This window comes from Metarhizium robertsii, assembly GCF_000187425.2.
Source record: "Metarhizium robertsii ARSEF 23 chromosome Unknown MAA_Scf_3, whole genome shotgun sequence".
Taxonomy (NCBI): Eukaryota; Fungi; Ascomycota; class Sordariomycetes; order Hypocreales; family Clavicipitaceae; genus Metarhizium; species Metarhizium robertsii.
Window position 1 is genome coordinate 3,882,118 of NW_011942171.1, and position 27,003 is coordinate 3,909,120.

Sequence of the window (27,003 nt, forward strand, 5' to 3'; positions counted from 1 at the left end):
TTGGGGCAATTTGCGAGTGTGATAGGCTACTCACGAGGCTGTGGACCAGTTTGATGTGTGCAATGTGTCTATGACAGCAAATCTTATCCATTTCAGGTGTAGAGTCAAGGAATTCTCTACGAAATTACTTTAAATGTAAATAGTTGTAGCTATCTGAATACATTTAAGCTAAAATACTACGTCACCCCTTGCATTTTAGAGCGGTGGTGCAAGGGGTAGAATCATCCGAAGGCTGAGAGTCCGCAGGCCAAGCAATTCCTATAGCTATTATATTATCTACATAACTATCAAGGTACTTTTTTAAAGGAGATACTTCTTATACTTATTATAAGCAGAATTACACAGAATTATATAAACCTGTAGTTTATCTTATAAGGATTTCGCTTAAAAACCTGTTGTTTTCTTAGCTTTTAGTCCCTCATCTTCATCTTCATATCATCTGGAGGAGACCTATAAAACAGGTAACTACGATTAAATAGCGCATCAATATTACGACCCAGCACGTAGGCTGCAGGATGGGCCGGCTGCAAGAAGCCGCCGGCAAGGCTCGGAACCATTACACTGCTGAGCCACATTGATCACATATAAGTGGCCAATCTCTATTAAATCCATCTTCTCAGCGCCCAGCCTACCTAATATCTATTATATTTGTATCTGAAAATGGATATAATAGATGTATTTAGGTGGATTTAGGGTAGGTATTAAGGTTTTCCCCTGAGCCGGTACTTCAACGGTCCGTAGTACTTATTTTTGTATAGAATTGCCTATTAAATCGAGGTGCCCCAAATTAGCAATGCCGATCACCCCACAACTAATTTTATAACCGCCGGTATTGGCCACAGCATCTGAAACTTGAAAGCAGGGCAGACCCTGACGATGGCTTTGACGCCCTCTTCAAACATCCATATTGATGAAGCAATAGTGCTCTTTTGCATAATAGTAGAAGTAAATTTATTGTCCATACTCCAGGCAAGCCGATACCGGTCGGGTATAAAATCTGGGTGGCGGCCGACTCAGGCTACTTCCTCAGGTGGTCGTTCCATTCCAAAGTCATTGGGCCAGTTGAGTACGAGGCATCCCAATACCAGAATTTGGCGCCAACTCAAGGCATTGTCGCAGACCTTGTCAATAGGCTACCTCGACCGCCGTCTCCTCGACATGGCTTCAAGGACAATGCCTTTGTGCTTCTATTAAGCACGGCGGCTTACGATGGCTGGGAATCCCCTAAAGAGAAGCTTCATCATCGGCCGGCAAAGGCGTATACAAGTGTAAAGACAGCAAGAGTCCCATTTCAAGGGCAAGCTTGAGATTCCTCTATTAATTGACGCATACAACAACATGAATGGAGTTGATATCGGGGATCAATTACGGTCCACCAAGGTTAGACACCGAGGTTCTTCCTCCAGCTCCACAAGTTGTCTTGCGCAGTAGGTCAATCTAATCTGCTCCAGTCTCTTCCCATGGGCATGTGGATAAGCCGGCAGGTTAAAATAATTCACAAATTTCATCGGATCTGCCTCAACCATAAAATCGCGACGCCGCCCAAAACAGCCACGATGATGCTCTCGCGCCACAGCCCAGAGATATCTAGAAACGAACCAGTCAGAAACCATTCAGCTAATGACACTCATCGCAAAGGAACAGTTCAACCCGACTCGCCTGTAAGTCCAGCAAAAACATTCCCAGAGCCGCTGCGCCGCGCCCTGTCCGTTTCTGCCTCCACGCATTCCCAGTTCCTCGCATCCTTTATCCCACCGCGCCCCAAGTACACCGCTTGCAGGGGGTACGCGCACAGCGGCCGCTGCGATTCCACCCCCGCAAAGACCGAGTCGTTGCGGAACTTGGTGGCGACGATCTTGTCGGGCGCCGTGCCGCCCTCGACCCAGGCCATAATGGCCAGTATGACGTCGTGCTCGGGATCCGCGAACCCGGGGACCGAGTGGCTCGCCCCCGTTACGCTCTGCGTCCCGCCGCCAATGTACCACGGCGCCGCGACGGCCGAGCCCATGCAGTGCTCCATGCCGGGCACGTAGAAGAAGCGGTAAAAGTCGCTGACGTGGATGCCCTTGGGAGTCAGGGCGCGGTACACCTGGTCGTAGAAGTACCGGCTGCTCCCCGCGGGAATCAAGTTATCCGCCAGACCGTGGTAGTGGATGAGCTTGCCGCCCCGGTTCTGGAAGGGGGACAAGTCGAAGTCGTCGGCGGTTGCGGCCCCGGGGTTGATCTTCTCTGAGAGGAGCACGTCGCTGTACTCAAAGGTCGTGTAGTCCCAGCTGCTGTCGTTGTGCACCCAGTAGCGGAGAAAGTCGATGCCCAGGGTGGACGGCTGGGCGGAGAGGGCGGCCGCGTCGGTGCCGAGCGATATCCCGGGGAACACGAGAGCCTGCTTCGTGTCGAGGTAGTTGCTGTAAAGCCTTTCGGCCGTGTCGATCTGGGCAGCCGTCAGGCAGGCGGTCTTGTTGCCCGGCGAGCAGAGGAGCCGGTTGAAGTCGAAGCTGCAGCCGTCGGGGTCGCTGATGATGCCGTCGCGCAGGCCGTCTTGCGCATCGCACTGCCGGGTCATTTCATCTGCGATGATGCGGAATAGCGGAGGGGGTATGTGATGGGAGCTGTTGGCCGGTGTGTTTGTCAGGCCCTGCTTCATGGTCCATGGCTGGAGGTGTGTCGTCCACCAGGCCGGCGCTCCGACGACGACGCCGTCGAACGCGTCGGGGTGAAGTTGGATCTCTCGGAGGCCTTGGCGGCTCGGAGTCCTGGGCGGCCGCCGGTGGAGCAGCCGGCGTAATAGGAGAATTGTATGTCCCCGGTGTAATAGGACTGGACAATCTGCTTTGTTGCCGTGACGGAGCCGTGCATGGCTCGGTGGCCCCAGTTGATGAGCTTTTCTGGCTGATGCAGGCCCCATTTCCCATCAGTCGGCGCAGAACTGTGCCCGGTATCCGTGGACATTGTTGCAAATCCATATTGGGAGAATATGCCCTGCGATTTGGTAAGTAGACTGCTTTACAAGGAGGACGTTGTGGCGGCGGCGGCGGCTTGACTGACCATGTCGATCCAGTTGATTCCGCCTCCAAAGCCGCCGTTGCCCGTGGCCAAAAAGCGACCGTTCCAATTCGTGGGGAGGAATACGCCAAAGTTGTACGAGGTATTTCCTGGGGTTTTCGTGTTGAATGATGCGGCGCAAAGCGCTGGGAGCCCCGTGGCATTGCGTGGAAAGGGAATGTTTGTAGCCGCATCGCCAAAAGCTCCATCTTGAGGCACCTCTTCGACCTAATTGATTGATGTGCCGGGGATCGAATCCAAGATTGACTCAAAGGTCGACTGCGAGCACTTTGATTGACTGCCATGGCACCCACCGCCCAGAAGGATGCCGGCCAAGATTGGCAGCGCAGCGCGAGACGTGCGCATGGTGTTGACTAAGGTGGCAATGCAAGACTCGACCAATATTGAAGCACCTCTAGCGTTGGGCGAGTGGTCTTGAGATGGTTTCTCTCAGGAAATTGGCTGCCAGGCGTCTCCTTGATGATATTCCAACATTTAAAGTCTGGATACTCGTGCGGAAGACGCGGCATCAATTGCCGATGGAGAGAGCCGGTCGTCACTTGGACCAAAGCTGCCTAGTCGCAACGGTGGAAACGAACTTGTACAAACAGGGACCTCAATGCATGCCTAATTTATCAAGTGAATTACTCGGCAACCAATCGGGAGTCTATTAGCCGACTCTTTGGAAGACACGCCGCAGTCGACGACAAAAAGACGAATAGTTGTCGAGCATCTTCAGACTTTGATTTGTCGATTCTACAATCCTCACAACTACCAACCTAGGTAGGTAGTTATCGTATAAGGAATGCTTTGAAAATGGTTTTGAATTAGATCCAGACTCACTGGCATTGCGGAGCTGGCGCGTTGGCGTCAATCGGATCGGGACGCTTGGTGCATTGAATGTCCGGATCGGAAGTGGCGTGATTGCGGGGAACGGCGCCGGCTGTGGGGTAAAGGCTCGCAGCTAAAAAGTCAATGCACCTCGTGAGAGGTAATCGGCCCCTGGAGGTAGACAGTTACTGGGAAATTGCAGCAAATGCCAAACTAAGTAGCTGGCTCATGGCTCTATAAATTAGGGGGGGGAGAGAAGGAAGATCATTGACATGCATTGATGTTTTAGCGGCTGCTAGTAAGGTCAGTACAAATGTTTTGTAGGCGGGGTCCCGCGGAATTCTAAAGTCGCGGGTCCCCGTAAACCTCGGCGCTTCGGCGCTACCGCCTTGTCGACTCCGCAACGACACGTCACGATGCAACTTCGGCCTCGGGGGACTGCGATAACCCCCATGTGCGGATCTTTGCCAGTTGAGTTTTTTTATTGTGCGATAGTTGGACCAATTATACTTGTCAGAGATGTCCCCGGAGGTGACTGATTGCCGCACGTAAGAGCTTACAACGTCCGCTGTAAATGAATCCCAAGGACTATAACTCCCTTCGCCGTATTGCCGTTTATAATTTGTGTATTATATTTCCTTTATTGGGGTTATAGACGTAGATTGTATTATATGCCTACACTCGTCTTGTAGTATACTACTTCATACACCTATAACGTCACAATATCATGGCTACTGCGCTCCAGGAGCGGTCCATAGGGACAAATGACATTGCTGCACTATCAGATGTGCTGGAGGCCATGTCTGGTAGTTGCAACTAAAAGCAAAGAGGTAACGTTCCCGCGCCGGGGGCTTAGCAATAGTAGAGGCTGTACCATGGATACACTCTGACAGATATTATCTAGAAGGACAGGTCATAATATCTGTTCAGTGGGTTCCGTCAACTCTCTCCCTACCACCGCCTTGGTAGGTCAGTTAGGACTTGATAAAACAGCAATAGCGAACTGTGAATATCTTGTCAGCGCGGCATTGAGCCTAGTTTCCATAGCCAAATGAAGTCATTGATAAAACAGTAGCAGAACAGCCTCCGGCGTTTTCAGGCCAGAGCGTCGCCTTCATGCAGTAATCAAGTTTTCCGGGTGTACTAGAGATAAAGTCAAGCGGACAAACTTTACGCTTGAAAAGACTATATGTTATAACAGCCTGGTAGCTTGTGTTGTGACTGAACGTGTGAAGATGGCACACGGGGACTTGGCCAACTTGCCAAATGTGGGAAAAAATGACGATGTAATTTTTCAATTGGACAACTATGTGCTGCAGCACTTGCAACAAATTGCACAATCATACCGTGCATCTAGGCTACGGTCGATGGGTTCCATGTCGTTGTACTTGGTTCATGCTGGAAGCTTTCTTCACAGCTGTGGAATTTATGGGTAGCCAAGCTACCTTGCATTACAGATTCCTCCCGCCGCACAGAAATAGATGGGAAAGAATCGTTCCGTTTAGGGGCAGGTGCTAATAGGAATTCCTAATCTAGTTGGTCCCAGGGAGTGTCGTGGGTTGTTGTGACAAGGGCAAGTAATATTAGGCTAAGAATAATATTTAATATTTAGCTAATATTTTATTTTAATATTAAATTTTTTTGGTTTTTTTCAAAACTTAAATAAATAAATAACTGGGTTCCCCGAACGAGTGCGACGAATCCTATCGTGAGGAGCACCTGTTTGCCGGCGACGTGCACCATATTCGCTGGACGTGCCGGGGTCAAGAGGGCGTCGTGTAGCATTATAAAACCAAAAATTAAAGTATACTCACATGTTGCTCTGAGACGTCAACTGGTGGACCTTGGAAATTTGCTCGCAGGACACGACTGGCCGTCGACAGAGCCGAATTTTTCACAGAGAGCTGCTGGTGATACGCCAGCCCAGCCTGTTCGATGTCATGAATCTCGGTGGATCAGTACACCCCGGGGCGCTACTATGGCAGGCGGGGTCCCCACTATGGATGACAAGATGACATGGAGCCAGGCGCTTACTATAGCGTCAAGTCTGGTCGACATGTCACATGTGCAACTCAGGTGTGGTCTGGTAAGACAAGACCACCGTGCCAGATGCCGTAAGCAAAATCCGTGCAGAGACCACCTGCTCCTGCCAATATTTCAGGCTTTACCTGACCACATTTGAACACCAAGCCAACAACAGGAAAATCGCGACATGACGACAAAACCAGCCCCTACCGCAGACATGGCCAACGCCGCGCTTCATCAGACGGGCGTGGTCATGGACGCGTCGAACCATGCTACAGCCGCCACTGACGACGCAGTCTTGCAACACGACAGACATGGCGATAGCTGTCCGACGTCCTCGTCGTCATTGCCCTCTTCACCGCCAGAGCCCGCGTCTGATGCCGTGGCCAAGAAACCTTCGGCCGCGGGCGCTGCGTTGCTCATGCTTCCTCTGTGCCTGTCGGTGCTCCTGACGGCTCTCGACATCACGATTGTGACGCCGGCCATTCCCACCATTGTGGGCGCCTTCCGCTCCGTCACCGGATACATATGGATTGGGAGCGCTTTTATCCTCGCAAGCACCGCCACGACACCATTATGGGGCACCATCGCCGACATTTGGGGTCGCAAGCCCATCATGCTCATCGCCATTGTCATCTTCCTGTGTGGGAGTCTTCTGTGCGCCTTGTCACCGACCATGGACGCCTTGATCGCCGGACGCGTGGTTCAAGGCATCGGCGCCGCCGGCATGGGCACAATGGTCAATGTCATCATCTGTGACACCTTTTCCGTCCGGGATCGTGGTCTGTATCTAGGCATCACGTCGCTTGTCTGGGCATTGGGGAGTGCCGTTGGCCCCATTCTTGGGGGTCTCCTGACTACAAAGGCAGAGTACGTCTTTACTGATTGGATTGCTCGGGTTGGTGGCTCGCCCATTTTCCACCGTCTGTGACTAACGCTGCGCATGCAGTTGGAGATGGTGTTTTTGGATCAACTGTTAGTTTGCAAAACAAACACCCTCTGCACCAATGTGTCGGTTACTGATGCTGCAGATGCTGCCTAGTGCCCATTGGAGGCGTCGTCTTTGGCATTCTCATCGTCTTCCTCAACGTGTCCAACCCGGGTACCCCCCTTATGGCCGGGCTCAAGAAGATCGATTGGATAGGCGGCGCCCTCATCATCGGCTCCGTCCTGATGGTGCTTCTAGCACTCGACCTTGGTGATGTCGTCTATCCCTGGTCCTCGGCCACCATTATCTGCCTGCTGGTGTTTGGCGTCGTCGTCTTGGCCTTGTTCCTTGTCAATGAGTACAAATTTGCCAAGGAGCCCGTCATTCCACTTCACATCTTCTCCAACAAATCTTCCTCGGCAGCCTTTGGGGTATACAGTTGCAACTTTTACGTCTTCATCGGACTGGCCTACTACTTGCCTCTGTACTCGCAATCCGTTCTTGGCGCCAGCCCTCTCGATTCGGGCATCTATCTTCTTCCACTCATTGTGGCAAGTTCGCTGTCTGCTGCTTTTGCTGGGATTTTCATCCAGAAAACAGGCAAGTATCTCCGCATCATGTACGCGGGCCAGGTTTTGAATTTGCTCGGCATGGGCCTCTTTATCTACTTGCCGTTTGAGAAAGACTTGGCCAAGCTCTTCATCTTTCAGATCCTGGTCGGCCTCGGTGTCGGCATGAACATTGAGCCGCCTCTTTTAGCTGTACAGGCCGTCAACGCAGAGCGCGACACTGCAGCCGTCGTCGCCACCATGAGCTTTGTGCGCTCCATCGCCAATGCCATCTCCATTGTTGTCGGTGGCGTGATTTTCCAGAATGAAATGACAGCCGCCAACCCGAGGCTTGTCCAGGAGCTAGGCGCCAGTGTAGCCCAAGACTTTAATGGCGACCAAGCTTCAGCCAAGGTGGATGCCATCTGGGCTCTGCCCAAGGAGCAGCAACTTGTTGTGCGAGAGACATTCTTCTACTCTCTACGAGATGTGTGGATCATGGTAAACAGACATTCCCCTTGTTCTCCTCCATCCTTTGTGTTTTTTTATCTTGTCTATCCCACTGCTCGTGCATTCGAACCTTTTGGGGCTCTGCTAACCCCGTTATTTTGCGTCATGCACACGTAGTACGTGGCGTTTGCAGGTCTATCGCTTGTGCTTAATTTCTTTGTGGGCTCTCATCACCTAAGCACCGATAATCAAGAGGCTGTACTTGGTGTAGATCGTGAAAAGAAATAAGATATATAAGGCACTGAACTTCAAACTCCGGTAGAGGCGGCTCGGCAATAGTTTTCACAAACTAGATGCAAAGGGCGGACAATATATGGGCGGCAATATGGATGGTAATGTAATGATAAAATACCGCATGGCACCAAATGTTACGCAGGTCACAGGGGCTTGATCACGAGACCTAGGCAAATTCCCTCACCGACTTTTGTATTTAACAGGTCTTGGTCACTTGGGCCTTGAGACCTTGAATACCAAGGACTGTTATTAGATGAATAGAGCAAAATGCCCAAAGCCCTCGTATAGCCCTTGTCACACCAGATTGGTATATAACATGGACTCTATTCCGCGGTGGTGAATATTCAGCTAAAACCACATATTCAGCCAAAACAGAATCATTATCTATCTCTGCCGCCGTGTTCCCATCTACTCATAAAGCGAATATTCATATCGTGCTGAGCCGTGAGTCCATGATTCACCCACTTAAAAGGCTCCATAGGCGAAACCATGGACATGTCAAAACGGTAAAAGAGCTGTTATACACACAGTCAGTCGACTTGCACTTTACGTTTCTCGTCTTTCGCTTTATATCATGGAAGAAAATGGGAGCTGGGCCTTCTATCTTGACTCACCTCGAAAATCACCTTGCCCATCTCCACATACGCCAGCCTCTTACCAAGACACTCCCACCGTGTACCCGTAGCAAATACAAGCCCATATATGGCCTCCATGTCCTTAAGCTTGTCCGGCTTGGCATCTAGCCACCGCCGAGGCTCATATACATCGGCATCACCGCCAAAAATGTTCTTGTCGTACATAATTGCCAGGGCGGCCCAGCCGACCTGAGTCCCGGCGGGGATATACTTGCCGCATATTTCGTCATCACGATCAGACACTTTGCCCATGATGCCCATGCTCGGTGGCCACATGCGGAGACCTTCGCGAATACACGCCTGGAGAAAGGGAAGGGACTTGGCATGGTCGTCGGCGATGATGGGCCGCGCGGCTGATTTCACGGCCGTGTCAATCTCTGCCTGTAGAGCACGGTAGGCGCTTGCATTTGTCGTCAGGAAGAAGATGATGTTGCGCAGGGCGGTGGCCGTGGTGTCTGTGCCGCCGAAGAGAGTGACGAGGGCCTCCGACTCGACTTGCTTCCGTGTCATGTCGGAGTCGACAAAGGTCTGGAGCATGTCGTTGCGGCGAATGGCCGAGGCGCCGAAGCGCCTGTCGCAGTGGGCCTTGATGACGCCGAGGAAGCGGCCGACGCCGTGCGTATCAGTGGGCTTGGGGAGAAGGGGTTTCATGATGGGGGAGCTCAGGATGGCGCGGAGGACGGGGAGAAAGGAGATGATGTGCACGGGGAGCAGGACGGTCTCGCACGCGCGGATCACGCCAAACATGTCTTCGTCCGCGTCGAGGTATCCGGCTGCCTGGCCGAAGCCGACGGCTGTAATGACGTCTTGGGTGAGGTATTGCATTGTGCGGGCGAGGTTGCACGGCCGGAGGGTGTCGCGGGTGGACAGGTATTTGCGTTGGAGCAGCTGTATGAGCTTGAGGATCTGCGTGTCGGCTGTTTCCTCTTGGTTGGGCATGCCCTTGCCCGAGTAGCCGGGCAAGAGGCGCGAGCGGATGTCATGGTGAGCCTTGTTGTCGGTGAGGGTCAGGACGTTGTCGTTGTCGGGGTCGAGCCGGGTGGCCTTGTACCAGTCGGCGCGATGGTAGCCGGACCGGATGGCCCAGATGCGCCGGATTTCTGTAGCGTCGCTGCACACAACCCAGTCGGGGCCGACGCGGGCAATAGGGCCTGTTGAGAGGAGCGCATCACGTTAGCTGGGTGTGACGGACTGACGCAGCTGGTGTGTTTATGTTTTCTTTCCTACCATATGTCTTGGTGACGTCTTCCAATCTCTTGCAGAGTGTTCCGGGAAGGACGTGGCGCAAGAGCCAAATTTTGCTCCAACCGGCAATGGCTGGGCCGGGAATGTGAGAGAGCTTCTTCCACTGTCGATACCGAGGCAGTATCAGACCGGTATAGATTATTGCAGTGAGTAAGACGACCACGTATGTGGCTGTGATGAGGGCCATGGTTTGATAAAGAAGCTAGATGGAGATGTAGGGGACATGAACGACGAGTGATGGCAAGGGTATCGTCGCCGACAAGCCGACGGCGAAGATGAGAAGGGGAGGACGGGAATACTTGAGTTGGATAGGGTAGAGTGTTGTGCTGGGTTGCTCTCGTGGTCGTTGCTTGCCGGAGCGTATTTGGAATCTAGACGAATGGCTTCGACATCGAGTCAGATTGGGGGTTGTAGGATCGACGTCTTCTTCATAAGCACTAAGTTGAGATGAGCTCAACACTCAACATGCTGAGTTGCCTGTGCAAAACGAATCTATCAATGATATCTCACCGTTGCCATGCTCTTTGCCGTGAGCCACTGTCGCTAGGGACACGCCCCATTAGTATCGCAGGTACTTGAGGGTCAACTATAATTGTTTGGCGCCATGTGCGGTTCGCATGCCGACACGATTAGCGCATGCATTAGTGGGGCACACCCGCCCAAGTCGGTCTAGCGCAAACATGGAAGAGATATGCCGTCAGCGCTAGAAGGCTGCAGATGTCTCCACATAAGCCGTTGGGTATCCCGGGAAGGTCCGCCATTAGTAAGGACTAAGAGCACTTGACTTGACATATGCAGTATGAGCTCGCGTGACTGACTTTGCCTACGCTGACAAGGTGTTGGGCGGTGGCCCCGGACGTTGCAGTCCTGTTTTGTTTGCAACCCGCTTTGGCAAGGATTTCAAAGACAAAGAGAGGATGACGGATTTAAAAAAGGGGGGGGAAACAGACGTGAGACAATGGGGGATGACAATACATCCTTGTTAAAGAGAGTAAGCTGCGACAACTAAGCCTTATACTGTGCCTCGAGGGGATAAATCTCAGCACATATAAACTGGGAAACTCGGTGCCGGAGAACTTTACCTTTGAGGTTTGGTATTTTTGCGTTGCCAAATCAGAATCGACGATCCATTGAATAATTGCCTCGTCAGTGCCGATATTCGTCCGCGATTCTGCGCCCATACATAGACGAACCTGATCCTAACGACATGACGCGGCGCGAAGAGGTCAAGTTCAAAACGGTAGATGGGGTTGTGCTGCGAGGCCATGTCTTCCCTGCCCAGAGCAGGGGACCCGGCGTGGTCATGAGCCCCGGTGTAAGTCGACACTGCTCCCAAGCCTAGCCCGCGTCAGCATCGGCGTCTTGCCATTTTGGCGGCTAACAATCAAGGCTCCAGTTCAACGCCACGGCAGAGATGCTCGGGCTTCCGACAACGGCGGCCGCTTTCCAGGCAGCGGGCATATCGGCACTGGTGTACGATCCCCGAGGCGTGGGGTTGAGCGACGGCGAACCGCGCAACAACATCAACCCGCACGTGCAAGTCGACGACATGAGCGACGCCGTCACCTTCATGCTGTCGCACACCTCCGTCGACCGGCGCCAGGGCGTCGGCCTCTGGGGCATGTCCCTGGGCGGCACCGTGGCCATGGCCGCGGCGGTGCTGGACCCGCGAGCCCGTTGGCTCATTGTCGTGTCGCCGGCCACGGAGCCCACGCACAACATGGTCAAGATGCGCCAGGTCCTGGTCCAGGCCGCGCGCGACCGCGAGTCGCAGGTCAAAGGCAACGCGCCCTACATGGTGCCCATGCTGGACGGCCGCGGAGAGAACCCGGCCGGCTTCGACCCGGGGCTCGAGCGGGCCAGCGTCATGCGCATGCTCCAAGCTTACGACGATGCCAACGTGCTGCGAGCCGCACTCGCGCCTCACCACGTCAACCGCACCACCATAGGCACCTACCGGCACATGCTGCTGTGGGATTCTCGCCACCTGTGGAAGCTCATCACGCAGCCGGTCCTGTTTGTCATTGCAAAGCAGGACGACCTGATTGGCACCGATAAGCAGGTTGCCCATTTCGAGGCGTTGCAGGCTCCGAAAAGGCTCCATGTGGCCGACGGCGCCACCCACATGGATATACTGGACAATGCTCACCAGGAACGTGTCAACCAGGCGCAGGTACTTTTTGTCCAGGACGCCCTTGCCGGTCGGGTCGTATCCCCTTCACTATTGTAAAGGTAAGAAGACGGGTACTAGACGGCAGGCACGGGCAAGGATGCGTTGTGTGATATTCTTGGAGTTGTGTCAATGCTACACTATGAACTAGATATCTTCTCGGCTAAATGCGGCGAGTGACACTCGAAAATCCTATATAAAGAGGCTGTTTTGTCATGGCCGGACGAAATACGAAAAATAGACTTGATAATTTCAATTTTAAGTGCGCATTTAACTCGTAAATATCATCGAGGTCCAAAAGTACGCCACTTTGTCAACAAAGAAGATGACCGTCACATTAAGCCTGGAGTGGCGTCGGCCCGCAACGTCAGCACACGCAAGACTACAATTTCACAAATTACGCTTACACGCAGCGAAGCTTGTCATGTCAGCGGTGGCTCGTGAGTTTTTGTAACGGCCGACATTGGACCGTGAACGGGTCTGGTCAAGTCCCGGGGAAAAGGCACGCTAATGTACTGACATATTCCGGAGCACCCGCCTGTAGGTAGACAGTCTCATGGAACTTTTGGCTGTAGGATCGGTGAGACGACTCGGATGAGTAAGGAGCGGGGATCCATCCCTTCAATGGAATCAACAGGCACACCACACGGCTGGGTGGCCATACAATGTAAGATCTAGATCCCGTATTTAGCCCGGTTTGCGTTTTCCCCTTTTTGGTGGTTTTGGGTTTAGAAGGAAGTGGGGGGTAGGAAGGGTGAGAAGAATAGGGGGAAACCCGGGATATCCCTCTTTGATGATATCTGGTGATGCTGGGGTTACATCGGACGTCTCATCCCACATGTGCACTGTTCGAGGCTGGAGTGTGCCTCGAGTACTTACCTGGGAACCCAACCAATACAGCCTGTGTGCAAGGTTCTTTACGTCGTAGCCAAATGCTCGTAGAGGTCGACAAAAGAAGACGCAGATTCTAAGCGAGACTGATTTGATCGTATCTTGTCCAGCCGCGAGACATTTGCTGCTTCGTCCCGTATCTTTGCTCTTGCCCGTCGCCGATATGCCTGTTGTCATGTCTAGGACAAAGTGCGGCCTGCTGCTGCTGGCAGCAAATGTCATGATTCCGCTGGGCATGCTCATCTTCATGACGGGCCTGTTTCGTAGTCGACCGTGGGCCGCAGCAGGTGGTCAAGACGATCCGGTGCCGAAGCCTCAGCGTCATGCAGCGCCGCCGTTTGACAAAGTCATCTTCATGGTTGTTGATGCACTGAGAAGGCAAGTCCAGGCGCTCAGCATGGCGACGTGAAATTCCAACGACTGACTCTGGACGTGGTTTCGCAGTGATTTTGTCTTTACCCGAGAGAGTGGCTTCCCCTTCACACAGAGGTAAACAAGCTGGGAGAATCCGTTTTGCCATCAGACTACGAGACATGGCTGTGCGCTGACATGGTAGTGCAGTCTCATACGGTCCGGCGTGGCAATCCCATTCACGGCTCTTGCAGCCATGCCAACCCTCACCGTATCTCGCATCAAGGCCTTGACCCAAGGCTCAAGCCAGTCGTTCCTCGACGCCTGGCTCAACGTGGCCAACTCGCCCGAGGCCATGCGCCTAGACGGCGAAGACACCTGGCTATCGCGACTCAAGGCCTCCCGCCGAGGCACCAAGAAGATTGTGTTTTACGGCATCGAGATGTGGGTGGACTTGTACCCCGACATCTTTGATCGCAAAGAGGACTTTTCATCTTTCCACGTTCCGGGCCTCACCAACATCGACACCAACGTCACGAGGCACCTGCCCGATGAGCTTGCGCGGGACGATTGGGCGGCGCTCGTTCTGCACTATCTCGGCCTCGACTGCATCGCCCACATGGGAGGGCCGAGATCCGCTCACATGCGGCCCAAGCAGTTGGAAATGGACTCGGTGGTCGAATCCATCTACAGGACCTTGGAGACGGAGGCGCACATGGAGGGCACGCTGCTTGTTCTCCTCGGCGACCACGGCATGACGGCGCAGGGAAACCACGGCGGCCGCCTCCCCGAGGAGCTGGCCGCCGCCACCGTCTTTATATCGCCGAGGCTGCAGGGCACGACGTCGATACGGCGAGACTCGCCCCTGGCAACAGCACAAGACTACCTGTACTACTCTACCGTGAACCAGATTGATATTGTGCCCTCTCTTTCGGGGCTCCTGGGGTTTCCGATACCTGAAAGAAACGCGGGAGTATTCATCCCCGAGCTTTTGCCTGCGTTGGGAGACGGCGACGCAGCGGCCGAATTTTTGGTAGAAAATGCCAGGCAGCTTCGCCACGCCCTTGGCTCTTCCATGCAGCATCTTGACTCAAACTCCAACCTGTCTAGACAAGACGGAAGCTACACAGACTGTGAGGAGTATGGCAGCGAGCTAGGACGAGCCATGTGCCTCTGGGACGTTGTAGTAGAGGCTGAGAAGAATTGGCAGATTGCGCCGAGCGCTGAAGCCAGAGAAATATTGAAGAGTTCCATCTACAAGGCATGTGTCAAGTCAAACTACCTACGATGCCCCCTTCTTTACGTTTTCCCTTGATTCTTTTTTCTTGTTTCATTTTGATTAATACTTCGAGTTGATAGTTTGCAAAAGTGACCCAGAGCCTATTGGGCGTAGCGGTCGACAACGTCAGCCTTGGTCGACTTCTCATCGGCATGACCTGTCTCGCGGTAGCCGTGGGACTCACACACAGGAGTTACACATCACTCGACGTTACAAAATGGCCCCTATTTGCCGCCACGGCTAGCCACGCAGCGACCATGTTCATCCCGTGGCTCGTTGAAGAGGAACACCACTACTGGTACTGGGGCTCGCTGGCGTGGCTTGTATATCTCGTGTCTGCAAGGTTTGTCTCACGATGCCCGCTTCTGCCACGTTGTCACAAACCGAAATGTCTAACACCAGCATGTCTTGCATGCAGGGCTCGCGGACCAGACCGCCCTCTTGTGCCCTCTGTAGGTCTCGTGGCTCTGCAGTTCCTGAGCCAGTGCGTCAATCAGAATGGCACCAAGTACTCCATCGCCGAGCACATGGACGATTTCATTTTTGAAAACCCCGCGGTTCTCTGGATCCCTGTGCTTCTATCTCACACTTGTGCTGGTTTATCCATTGCCCAAAACCTACGTGCTGGACTGGGTCGACACGCAGCCTTTGGCGCCGCGCTGGCGCTGTGTGCGGCCGCCGTCATCTTCAAGCTCTCGTCGACCTATGATTTCAACCCGGAACTGCTGGGTTTCGCGTCTCAGCAGGCACAGCATTTCATAGCTACGCTGAGTCAAGACCGTCTTCTTAAAGCTTTTTGGACTGGCCTGTTGAGTTGCCTCGTCTACTACCTGCTACATCATTGGCTTGGGGCCAAGCCTTTGCGATCGGGTGAGTTGCATGCTCATTATCATAGGTTTCGTTTGCTGGGCTCTGTTGACCTGTTTCTCAAGATACTATAAGGAAAGTGGTTGAGCTGTTCAACTTGTACCTTCGATCGCAGACGCGTCCCAAAAACCTTCCCTTGTTTCTAATGTTCGACTATCAGCTTCAGGTCTTGTGTAAGTTTGTCTTTGCACACGATGCGAATAAACAAAAATGGAGACTGACGTTGTTTTCTTGCTACATTTAGTGAAGATGAATCTGTCGGCTGTTGAAACGGCAACGACTGTGCTCCTGTTGGGCCAAAGCGGCTTCTACAGCATGGGGCGGAGCAACTCCATCGCCACGCTCGACCTACTGAATGGTTTCAACGGACTCGGTGCATCTAGTGTGGTTGGCGTCATGCTGCAAACCGTCTTGAGCAATTGGATCGGCCCTGTTTGGTGGCTGTTTGCCGGCCTGCGTCTCTTGTCATCGCAGGCAGATACAAAACAAGAGCCCTTCGGGGGGAAACAGAATGGCAACGCCGTGAGTTTCCATGACAAACAGTCGTCATCAAGCAGACGTGTCGAGGGGCGAAAATCTCGAGTTGAAGCCGGCGAATCCCCTTATTTTGAGTATTTAGCCCTTCACACCATGTTCTCGGGCCTGAGCTCGCTGGCGCTCACCGTCGTCTGCGTATACACATGGGGTCATGAAGATCTCTGGAACGTATTTGCTCCCAAGTTCATAAATGCATCTCTGTGGGCATTCTTTTATCAGTTGGTCATGAACTGCCTGGGCTGCTCGTCCGTGTGGTTTATAATCAACGATGCGGAGTGACTGGACTGAGTTGAGGAGACTTTGATAATGGGTTCACGTGAGCCACACATGTTTGGACGTTGGTGGTCTTGCATTTGGTGCAGTTTCGGGCTTGTAGATTTTGTACATTGCTGAGGGACTCTTTCATGTGACGCAAATTAGTCAAAATTCCCCGTTGTTTGATTGGGTTTGAAATGTCGTGAACACTGCTGCATTCCCATGGTTTTATTTAGGGGTTAAATTATTAAATTGACTTTTTTCAGCCGGTCGTCAATAATTGAAATTTTTCAGTGGTGATAGTTGTTCTACTCCGCTGAAGGCGAAATCATTTCAATACGGAGTTGTCTTTGATCATCTGAGATAGTGGTAGTATGAAAGGAAACGGTTAACCTTTCTCATTCAATCAAACAATAAATTCTCTTGTTCCTCCTTGACAGGTGTCCTCTTATTTAATTTAGACGCTTCAATCAAAAGCTCACGTAAGCCTGTGTGATACTGCACAACTTGTATTCCTTGACTGATTTCACTTGCCAATTACAACGCCAAGCATTTGATCTATTTTTGAAGCTAGATTTATAAAAATGAGACATGTGCTATGGCTTGCTCTGGTGGAATTGCAGTGCTGCGACGAATCTGTGTGTTTGTGTGTGCATAGAGGTGCGTCAAAACGCCCGGAATTCAACTAGATTTCTCACCATGGCACGCCTCCCATGATATCCGTTTGGGGTGATTTGTCAAGTCACTAATATGTGTCTTGATATGTCATTACATACATGTCAACATCTTCTACAGGAGCTACGGGCATTCCGGCAGGACCAAAAAGAGAAGAGAGAGCCGAAAGACGGCTTGGTCAAGGGCCGCCTATTGTTGGATCCTTTTCCTCCGTGGCTCATCGGTTAACCGCAATCATCCTCGTGACACGCCTGTGCGTGGCTCCCGGCTCCTTACAGCTGACATCTAGCCCGTCTCGTCTTCCATCAGACGTGACATGTGCGGGAAAACCGGGGTAGTGGAAGGTAAGAAGTCTCTTGCTGACGTGGGATGGAATTGACGGCACCAGACCTTGAAGTCTTGCGACACAATTTTGTGCCGCTATGCTATCAAGTCGTGATACGAGGATCTGGGGGCTACCCAGTTTCCCTACCTGCCTACTACGAGCAGCTTGTGACGACTTCATTGGTAGTCTTATTTGCATCCGCATCAGACGAGTGCACCATTGATCTCGGACAAGCCCGTTAGGTCAAGTCCCGAGCCTCTGGAGTCAGCAGAAGCTCTCCATGTCCATTTAATGTTTCCAATCCCACCATTCAGACGGGGCTTGGCGGCTTAGTGGCGCCCATCCATGTTCTTATCTCATCGAGGTAGACACAAGTAGCCTCTTTGCCCTTGACAGGTTGCAAATTATAATCACACCCCTCTCCCATGTTCTCATCCATCATCCTTCCAACTGCAGTCGATCGTCTTGGCAGTCTTGTAGTTGCCAAGAAACGACACGTAGACGGTATTTTGGCCACTATTCACTTTGTCTCTCCATGATTCCAAGTCCCCTTTGCTTGCGCATTTCACGATTGTAAAGGGAACTTGGCTTTGGCGGAGATGGCTCTCGTCAGATCAGGTTTTGCTTGGTTTACTGCGGGCGGGATCCTTGAAGCCACCGGCACTGGATGGAGCACATACCGGCAAACAGGACGGCAGACAGGACAGGCCTCGCTCGCGTATGCTCGTCCCTCCTATAAGATATAAAAGACTTCCCTTGATTTGGGAGTGAAGCAGAAAAAGCCAAAGAAAGAATAGACATCCGCGCCATCTGAAGGCCATTCCATCAGCGTCTACCCTGGCGCCCCCCTCCCATCCATCACTTACTTCATTATTCATCATCAAGACTCTGTTTCAACGTGATCCCCGTTCTCCTCACTTTATAGCATCATGACACAGGTTACAGACATGCACCCCTCCCTTCCCAATGGCACCAACGGCCACATGGGCCATGACAGCCACAATGGTTCCTATCCCAGTAACAACTCGAACCATACAAACGGTACATACGGACATGGCCTCTTGGACGCCGGCGCAACAAAGAGCAACGGTCATGGCCCTAGGGCGGACCCAAATGTCCAGACACCCGTGGCCATTGTAAGCATGGCATGCCGTCTACCGGATCAATGTCACAACCCGCAGCAGTTCTGGCAGTTCCTGCTGGATGGCAAGATCGCCATCAACACACCCCCGGGCACCAGGTATGAGCTCGCAACACACTACGACGGGTCTCTAAAATCACAGACTATGGCTTCACCTGGCGGCATGTTCCTTCAAGGCGTCGACCCAGCCGACATTGACGCCAAGTTTTTCCGCCTCTCGGGGGTCGAGGCCACTTCCATGGATCCGCAGCAGCGGCAGCTCCTGGAAGTCGTCTACGAGGGTCTGGAGAACGCCGGTGTGACGATGGAGCAGCTCGATGGCGCCCGGGTTGGCTGCTTCGTGAGCTCCTTTGCCAGCGACTACGGCGACATGCAAGCTCGCGATCCTGAGAATCGCGCGTCGGCCACGGTCGTGGGCGTGGGCAGAACCATGCTCAGCAACCGCATCAGCCATTCTTTCAACCTGAAAGGCCCCAGGTACGTTGACGATGCCGGCAAAAGATGAAACAAGTCCACAACTCTAGAGTCTAACCCGTTCTTTACAGCATGACCATTGACACAGCTTGCTCGGGCACCCTAATCGGCCTCGACCTGGCCATGAAATATCTCCACACTGGAGAGATAGAGTCGGCCGTGGTCGCCGGAGCCAATCTTTATTGCAGCCCAGAGCACGTCATGGATCACTACATGGGCGCCAATGGTGCCGCCTCGCTGACGGGCAAATGCCACACATTCGACTCCAAGGCCGACGGCTACATCAAGGCCGAGGCCGTCAACATGATCTACGTCAAGCGTCTCGACGATGCCATCCGGGACAAGGACCCGATCCGGGCTGTTGTCCGCGGCACCGCCACCAACAGCGACGGCTGGACGGCCGGCATCGCGAGCCCGAACCCCGTGGCACAGTCGGCTGCCATTCGCCAGGCATATAAGAACGCCGGCATCCGCGACCTGTCCAAAACTAGCTACGTCGAGTTCCACGGCACGGGGACACGGGCCGGCGACTCCATCGAAGCCAGCGGCATCGCCGACGTCTTCGCCGAGTTCCAGTCTCCGGACCGGCCCTTGCGGATCGGGTCCGTCAAGAGCAACATTGGCCACTCGGAACCTGCTGCCGGCCTGTCGGGGCTCATCAAGACGGTCCTGAGCCTGGAGCACGACGTGATTCCCGGCAACCCTACCTTCATCGACCCAAGCCCCAAGATTGACTTTGAGAAGCTCCGTATCTGGACCTCTCGGACGGCCACCCCTTGGCCCGCGCTGCCCCTGCGGCGGGCGAGCATCAACTCCTTTGGCTATGGAGGCTCCAATGCCCACGCCATCGTCGACGAGGCCAAGGGCTTCCCGCGCCACCACGTCTCGTCGTATGACGACCAGAGCCGTCTTAGTCTCGTTGAGGAGGAGCAGGCCGACCAGAGGCAGCGCATCATGGTGCTCTCGGCAAACAGCGAGAAGTCGTTGCAGGACCAGTTCTCGGCGCTGGACAAGCACCTCTCGAATCCTGGCGTCGTGGTCAAGCAGCGTGATCTTGCGTATACCCTCAGCGAGCGCAGGTCTCGCCATTACTACCGTGGCTTCGTCCTTGCGTCCGACCACTATCTCGACGCAGAGGCCTTTGAAACAGACCGTATGCGCGACGAGCCACTCTCCATTGCCTTCATCTTCACCGGCCAAGGCGCCCAGTGGCCCGAGATGGGTCGAGAGCTGCTGGCCAGTTTCCCCGTCGCCGCCAAAACGGTCCAGCACCTCGACGACGTCTTGCAGAGTTCATATGGCGCCCCGGCCTGGACTCTCTATGATGAGCTCACCAGCCCTCGCTCCGCAGACCACATGAGGCTGCCTGAGATGTCCCAGCCTCTCGTCACAGCCCTACAGCTGGCCATTCTCTCCATCTTTGACGCGGCCGGTGTGTCCTGTCGCGCCGTCGCAGGTCACTCCTCGGGCGAGATTGCCGCGGCCGTCGCCGCCGGCCTGTTGACCCCCGAGCAGGCCATAAAGATTGCCTTTTACCGTGGAAAGGCCACGTCCGCTGTCAAGCACGGCTCGCCTCTCGGCATGATGGCAGTAGGCATGGGACCTGACGCCGCCCTCAAGTACTTGGACGGCTCCTCGGTCCAGATTGCTTGCTTCAACAGCCCCCAGAGCATCACCGTATCGGGCCTCAGGTCGGAGCTGGAGCCCATGGAGCAAAGAATCAAAGACGACGGACACTTTGCTCGCCTTCTACAAGTGGACTCTGCCTATCACTCGCGCTATATGAATGCCGCCGCCGGTGCGTACAGGGAGCTACTGGACAAGCACGTCGAGTGGGAGACTCGGCCGGCGCCAAAGGGCAAGATTATGTTTTCGTCCACCACCAACAAGATGCTCGCCGAGTCGCCCGGCGCCGACTATTGGGTCAAGAACATGCTCTCGCCCGTCCTCTTCAGCCAAGCCGTCACGAGCATGGTCCGGGCAGAGAGCAGCGACATCAACTACCTCGTCGAGATTGGGCCCAACAATGCGCTCTCGGGCCCCGTCAACCAGATACAAAAGGCAGCGGCAACGTCTCTCGACTACTCGTCGGCGTGGAAGCGAGGGGCCGGGGCCATGCAGACGCTGCTCGAATGTGCCGGCAAGCTCTTCAACGCCGGCTCGGCCATGAGCTTGTCGCCCTTCAACGACGATGGCCTGCCGGTGCCTCCCACGTTTGTGCTGGACCTGCCCAACTACCAGTGGGATCACTCGACAAAGTACTGGCACGAGAGCGAGTCCAGCTCCGACTGGCGGTTCCGCAAGTTTGTCCACCACGACTTGCTGGGCAGCAAGATCCTCGGCACGCCGTGGACGCGGCCCATCTGGAAGAATTTCCTGCGCGTCAGCGACGTGACCTGGCTCAAGGACCACACGCTGGGCGACAGCATCATCTTCCCGGCTGCCGGCTACATGGCCATGGCCATCGAGGCCATGTACCAGAAGAGCAAGGCGCTGGGGGCCATTGCCGACGACGCCACCGTCGTCGACCAGACGTATAAGCTGCGCAACGTCGCGTTCCCGCGCATGTTGACGCTCAACGAGCATGCCGGCACCAAGCTCGTGCTCTCGCTGGAGCCGTGCTCGAGCACCAAGGAGACGTGGCACGAGTTCACCATCTCGTCCATCCCCAAGGACGGAAACGGCGCGCTCGAGGAGCACTGCACGGGGTTGGTGTCTGTTGGCCATGACGTCGGCCACGTCGCGACGGCCGACGACGTGAGTCCCTTGAAGTTTGGCGTCCCAGGATCCGTGTGGTACAAGGCCATGAGGGACGTGGGCTACTTCTTCGGTCCGGCCTTTCAGCCCTGCGAGTCCATCGAGGCCAAGGCCGATGCGCGAAACTGCAGAGCCGTCATCAAGCTTGAGACGCCGTCGTCGCGGTATCCCCAGAGCAAATACGCCATGCACCCGACTGCCATTGATGGCTGCCTCCAGATTGCCACGGTGGCTCTCAACCGCGGCCATCGCTCGGCTCTGGACACCATGATGCCACCTCGTCTGATTGACAACCTCGTCATCTTCCCGCAACCAGACCATGTTGAACGCGGCATCGTCGCCTCCGAGGCCATGTGGAGTGGCGTTGGCCGCCCCGACGACAACAAACGCTTCTACAGCGACATTCGCACCTATGCCCAGGGTTCGAACGAAGCTCTTTTCCACCTGCAGGGACTCAGATACCACTCCATTGGCGCGAGCGCGGATGCGCCTCACGTCTTTACTCAAGTCCAGTGGGCAGAGGATGCCGGCTTCCTCACGCCCGAGCAACTCTCGGCTGTCATGGCCTCGGACGAGGCTCCGCCGATGGCTGCCGTTGCCAAGGCCGTGTCCATCATGGCTCATAAGAAGCCCACGAGCAAGATTCTCGAAGTCGTGTATCGGGACGGAGAGGCCGCTGTGCATAGTATGTGGCTGGACGGCCTCCGCCAGCTCTCGGGTCCCATTGCCGAGGGCTGCGCGTATGCTTTGTCGGCGCCGGCTCACACGACGTCTCTTGCGCTGAGGGAGAAGTACTCGACTGAAGCGAATGTTACGCACGTGGTACATGAGTCAGACTGCATTACTGCCGGCGTTGATGGTGATGATGAAGATGACAAGATTGACGTTGTGATATTGAGAGCCCCCGCCATCACTCCTGATCTTATCAAAGCCGTTGAAGGAGCTCGACAAGCGATAGCCGATGGTGGATACCTGATTGTTGTTAAAGACGGCGTCACAGATGTAAAAACTGGTGAGGATCTGACATGGACTGTTTTTAAAGCTGTATATATTCTAACATGCCCTTTCAGACCAGGCGAATGAAGTGGTGGAGGCATCAGTCCCCGGATTCAACGCCGTCAAGCTCTCTGGGAACTGCGTGTCGGACGTCATCTTCTTTGGCATCGCCAGCAACAGTGAATCTCGGGTTCAAGACTCGGCTGACAAGACAGTCAACCTGGTGCGCTTTACAACCAGCAATCATTCTACTGCTGCTGCCCGGGGTGCCATTGCCAAGCAAGGATGGCAAATTGTCGAGAAAGACCTCTCGCTAGGAGGAATCGAGGACAAGAGCACCGTCATCGTCTTGGATGAAATGTTTTCCCCCGTCTTGGCCGACTTGCAGGATGAGCAATTCGACGCGCTGCGAGGATTACTTGAGCGCGAATGCAAAATCCTTTGGGTCACGAGAGGGTAAGTCTTTGCCTGAAAAGAAAAGAAATCATGTGCTGCTTGTTTAATCTTGCTGACTGCTACCGTCACAGATCGCAAATGACTGTCCGCACGCCGGAGCTCGGTCTCATGTTTGGCGCATCTCGATCACTCAAGGCCGAGTATCCCCAAAGCGTATTCGTCTGTCTGGATGTCGAAGCCAACGACAGCCATGCCAGCTTCGGCGCCATAGACAGAGTCCTCAAGCACCTGGGCACGCTCACCGACGTGTCCAAGGTTGACAGCGAGTTTGTGGAGCGCCAGGGCGTCTTATACATCAGTCGTGTGATTTCTGATGCGGCCGTCAACAAAGTCGAGCATGACAGTCAGCACGGCGCCGACAAGGTCAACGGCATCATCGGCGGCCATGAATCCACAATTCGACTCATTAGCGACAGGACCGGCACCCTGGATACGCTCACGTACACTGAGATTCCAGACGTGCCTGCCCTCAAGGACGACGAGGTTGAGATTGAGGTGCGCGCCGCCGGCATGAACTTCAAGGACCTGGCCAACGCCATGGGCTTTGTGCCCGCCAACGAGCGCCTGTTTGGGCTTGAATGTACCGGCGTTGTGACTGAAATCGGAAAAGACGTGAGCACCGTCAAGCCCGGCGACAGAGTACTCATGGTCCGTCGTGACGGCGGCTGCTTTGGCAACAAGGTCCGCAACCGCTGGCACGCCGTCTATCTCCTGGAAGATGACATGTCCTTTGAAGAGGGAACGACGTTTGGCATCGCCGTGCACACAGCCGTCTACGGCCTCGTGACAATGGCCAACATTCAAAAGGGGCACTCGGTGCTGATCCATTCCGCCTCGGGCGGCGTCGGGTTGGCGGCCATTGATCTCTGCAAGTACATTGGCGCCGAGATCTACGTGACGGTGGGCACAGAGGCTAAGCGGGATTTCCTTGCCCAAAACTACGGCATCCCCAGGGACCGCATGTTTTCCTCTCGCTCCGTCTCGTTCGGCCCGGAGCTGATGAGGGCCACGGGTGGACGTGGCGTCGACTTCTGCCTCAACTCCCTGACGGGGGACCTGCTGCATGAATCGTGGAGATGCATTGCGGAGAATGGCAGTCTTATCGAGATTGGGAAGAAGGACATGCTCGACCGCAATAGCCTGTCCATGGAGCCGTTTGACCGCAACTGTTCGTACCGCCCGCTAGATCTCTCGCGTCCCAGCATCACCGATGAGACGACGCGCAAGACGGGCGAGTACATTATGGACCTGATTGCCAAGAAGCACATCAAGCCGCTCCATATCTGCAAAGTGTTCCCATTCGAGCAGACCGCCGAGGCTTTCCGTTTCATGCAGCGCGGCAAGCAGATTGGCAAGGTGGTCATCTCGTACGAAAAGGCGCGCACAACAGAAATTGAATACCGGCCAGCAGCGCCGCAGCTCCGCCTCCGTCCGGACGGGTCGTATCTCATCGCCGGTGGCTTCAAGGGGTTGTGCGGCAGCTTGGCCGTCTACCTGGCTCGCAGCGGCGCCAAGAACATTGTCGTCATCTCACGCAGCGGCTACGACGACGAAAAGTCGCAGAAGACGGTGTACGACTGCAACTCTCTAGGCTGCAGCGTGGACCTCGTCACGGGCGACATTACCAAGCTCCATGACGTCCGGCGAGCGTTTGCCTCGGCGTCCAAGCCCGTCGTCGGCGTGATCCAAGGTGCCATGGTGCTACGAGATCGCATGTTCACCACCATGACACCAGACGAGTTCCGCGAGCCCATCTCGCCCAAGGTCGACGGAACATGGAACCTGCACAAGGCGTCGTTGGAGCAGCCCACGCCCCTCGACTTCTTCACCATGCTGTCCAGTGTGAGCGGACTCCTGGGCCAGCTGGGACAGTCCAACTACGCGGCGGCAAACTGCTTCCTCGACTCCTTTGCGGCATATCGTATCCAGCAGGGGCTTCCCGCCAACGCCATCAACCTCGGCCCCGTCGAGGAGGTGGGATACCTCAAGGACAAGGACATGCTCAGCCGCATCTTCGAGTCGCGCGGGTGGAAGCCCATCAATGAAGCGCTCCTGCACCGCATCATCCGCTCCAGCATCCTCCTGCAGACCAACAAGATCAACCCGGCGCAGGCTGGGCAGCTCATCACGGCCATCACGCCCGGCAACCCTCCGTTCGAGGCCCTTCACCGCTTCAGCTCGCTGCGCCCGGCTGCGGGCACTCTGGCGGGCTCTGGCGGCACCGCGTCTTCCGCATCGAGCAAGCTGGCCATCCTCAAGAGCGCCGGCAAGGGAGACGTTGCACACGAGACCCTCCTCGCTGCCGCCACTGAGCTCTTGAACACGGTGCTGATGCGTAGCTTGGGCATTGACGAGTCCATCGAGCCCATGCGTTTGCTGGCCAACTATGGCGTTGACTCGCTGGTTGCAGTTGAGCTGCGGAACTGGCTGCGCGCGGAATTGAATGTCGAATTCAGCGCGCTGGAGATTGTGGGATCGCGCACGCTCACGACGCTGAGCGAGTCTATACTGAAGAAGCTGGTGCACTAGATGAAGCGCTGGATATACAGGATCTAGCTTACATCTATGGTTTATATAGCTCGCTTTGGGTTTATATTGGTATATATGAGGGCCTCTTTACCAAGACGGATGGATACGTACAGTTGATAAATTTGAAGAGCACTGGATGTCTTGTGGGAGTATCGCGGGTTGTCAAGCCTCATATCGAAAAAAGACTGCGACGAGTCGGCGAAGAAGAATTACGGTAGGCAGATCAAACATGTCACCCGTTGCGGTTCAAGAGAATGATGACGTTATGGCCCGCCGTACAACGCCCAATGCATAAAATTTGAACATTGAAACGGATGTCCCGTTCCATTTAGCTTCGAGGCCTATTAGCTTACATATTACTGCGTATATAAACATATTCCGTGTCAAGGCGGCCAAAAGACTATTTAGAAAAAAGTCCTAGTGCAGAGTCTGATGACAAGCACCTCAATTCCGGTTCTTGGTTTTTACACGCCCGCTCCGTTGAGACGCCGTGTCTCCGACATCCGAAATGGGTCATGGATGGCGTCTGAAGAGTCAAAAGTTCCGCTGATGGCCCGAGAAGGCGTATATAGTAACGTGAATATCCACACGAACTCTCTTCATCACCCGTCGGAATACTAGGCAGTGTTGGGTCGATTCCTCCTCTGCCGCGATGATAATTCTGCACATGGTTGAGCTCCAGATTCTCCTCTACTCCTTGGAATTATACTATCGAAATCAGATACCCCTGATTCATACTCCATCTCAAGACATAGGCACAAAACGCCATGGGTATCCAGGGCCGCCAGCAGAGCAAACTGGAGGGCTTAAGCGGTCCAGTTTTTACCTGTCGTTGGAATGCCACAACGAACCGAATTCACTCAATTGTAGCCATTTCCCGTTTCACAATAATTTAAATCGAGTGCAGCAATGAGAAATTAGAAAGCTATGCTGGCTTTTGTTTTGTTTTGCAAAGCCTCGTTCATGAGACAAGCGCAAGAGTTTCACTTTTCACTTGAAAGCCGTTATCACACTGACATGCGTGACTAGCTACACGTGCAGTCTGACAAAAAAAAGGTTCAATTGTCAGATATCACCTCCGGTTATGCTTTTCAGAATCCCAGGTCTCGAATTTTAAATGGCCTGGAACCTCCTTCAAGACATACTTACAGTAGGTGTTCAAAAGTCTGCGAGCACCCCACCACTACTAAATTGGTCGTAAAATATACATAACTTTTAAATAGTTATTTCTTATATTATATAGCTTTATATAATAAAATATATATACTATTTAATAGCCTTTTAATTAATAATTAATATTTT

At 54.0% G+C, this 27,003-nt stretch overlaps 7 protein-coding genes across 7 annotated transcripts; 5 read left to right on the top strand and 2 right to left on the bottom strand.

Moving 5' to 3' along the window:
- Positions 1-1,645: 1,645 nt before the first annotated feature.
- Positions 1,646-2,949, bottom strand: MAA_03279 (feruloyl esterase B precursor; the record flags this gene model as incomplete). Its single annotated transcript, XM_007821277.2, has 2 exons — positions 1,646-2,609; positions 2,690-2,949. 2 exons carry the CDS (start codon positions 2,947-2,949, stop codon positions 1,646-1,648), a joined length of 1,224 nt encoding a protein of 407 aa, XP_007819468.2.
- A 3,166-nt stretch (positions 2,950-6,115) lies between these two features.
- MAA_03278 (Major facilitator superfamily domain, general substrate transporter) lies at positions 6,116-8,112 on the top strand (the record flags this gene model as incomplete). Its single annotated transcript, XM_007821276.2, has 3 exons — positions 6,116-6,768; positions 6,930-7,875; positions 8,002-8,112. The coding sequence occupies 3 exons, from the start codon at positions 6,116-6,118 to the stop codon at positions 8,110-8,112; spliced, it is 1,710 nt and encodes a 569-aa protein (XP_007819467.2).
- A 386-nt stretch (positions 8,113-8,498) lies between these two features.
- Positions 8,499-10,185, bottom strand: MAA_03277 (Cytochrome P450 CYP5235A5; the record flags this gene model as incomplete). Its single annotated transcript, XM_007821275.1, has 3 exons — positions 8,499-8,633; positions 8,733-9,904; positions 9,981-10,185. 3 exons carry the CDS (start codon positions 10,183-10,185, stop codon positions 8,499-8,501), a joined length of 1,512 nt encoding a protein of 503 aa, XP_007819466.1.
- A 1,020-nt stretch (positions 10,186-11,205) lies between these two features.
- Positions 11,206-12,228, top strand: MAA_03276 (DltD N-terminal domain protein; the record flags this gene model as incomplete). Its single annotated transcript, XM_007821274.1, has 2 exons — positions 11,206-11,313; positions 11,395-12,228. 2 exons carry the CDS (start codon positions 11,206-11,208, stop codon positions 12,226-12,228), a joined length of 942 nt encoding a protein of 313 aa, XP_007819465.1.
- Positions 12,229-13,666: 1,438 nt separating this feature from the next.
- MAA_03275 (transferase) lies at positions 13,667-14,725 on the top strand (the record flags this gene model as incomplete). The annotated part of the gene is made up of 1 exon (XM_007821273.2): positions 13,667-14,725. One exon carries the CDS (start codon positions 13,667-13,669, stop codon positions 14,723-14,725), a length of 1,059 nt encoding a protein of 352 aa, XP_007819464.2.
- Positions 14,726-14,946: 221 nt separating this feature from the next.
- On the top strand, positions 14,947-16,372 carry MAA_10994 (uncharacterized protein; the record flags this gene model as incomplete). The annotated part of the gene is made up of 4 exons (XM_011412939.1): positions 14,947-15,032; positions 15,108-15,559; positions 15,622-15,729; positions 15,801-16,372. 4 exons carry the CDS (start codon positions 14,947-14,949, stop codon positions 16,370-16,372), a joined length of 1,218 nt encoding a protein of 405 aa, XP_011411241.1.
- A 1,905-nt stretch (positions 16,373-18,277) lies between these two features.
- Positions 18,278-25,701, top strand: MAA_03274 (Beta-ketoacyl synthase; the record flags this gene model as incomplete). Its single annotated transcript, XM_007821272.1, has 4 exons — positions 18,278-18,966; positions 19,035-22,732; positions 22,791-23,172; positions 23,244-25,701. The coding sequence occupies 4 exons, from the start codon at positions 18,278-18,280 to the stop codon at positions 25,699-25,701; spliced, it is 7,227 nt and encodes a 2,408-aa protein (XP_007819463.1).
- Between the last annotated feature and the right edge of the window lie 1,302 nt (positions 25,702-27,003).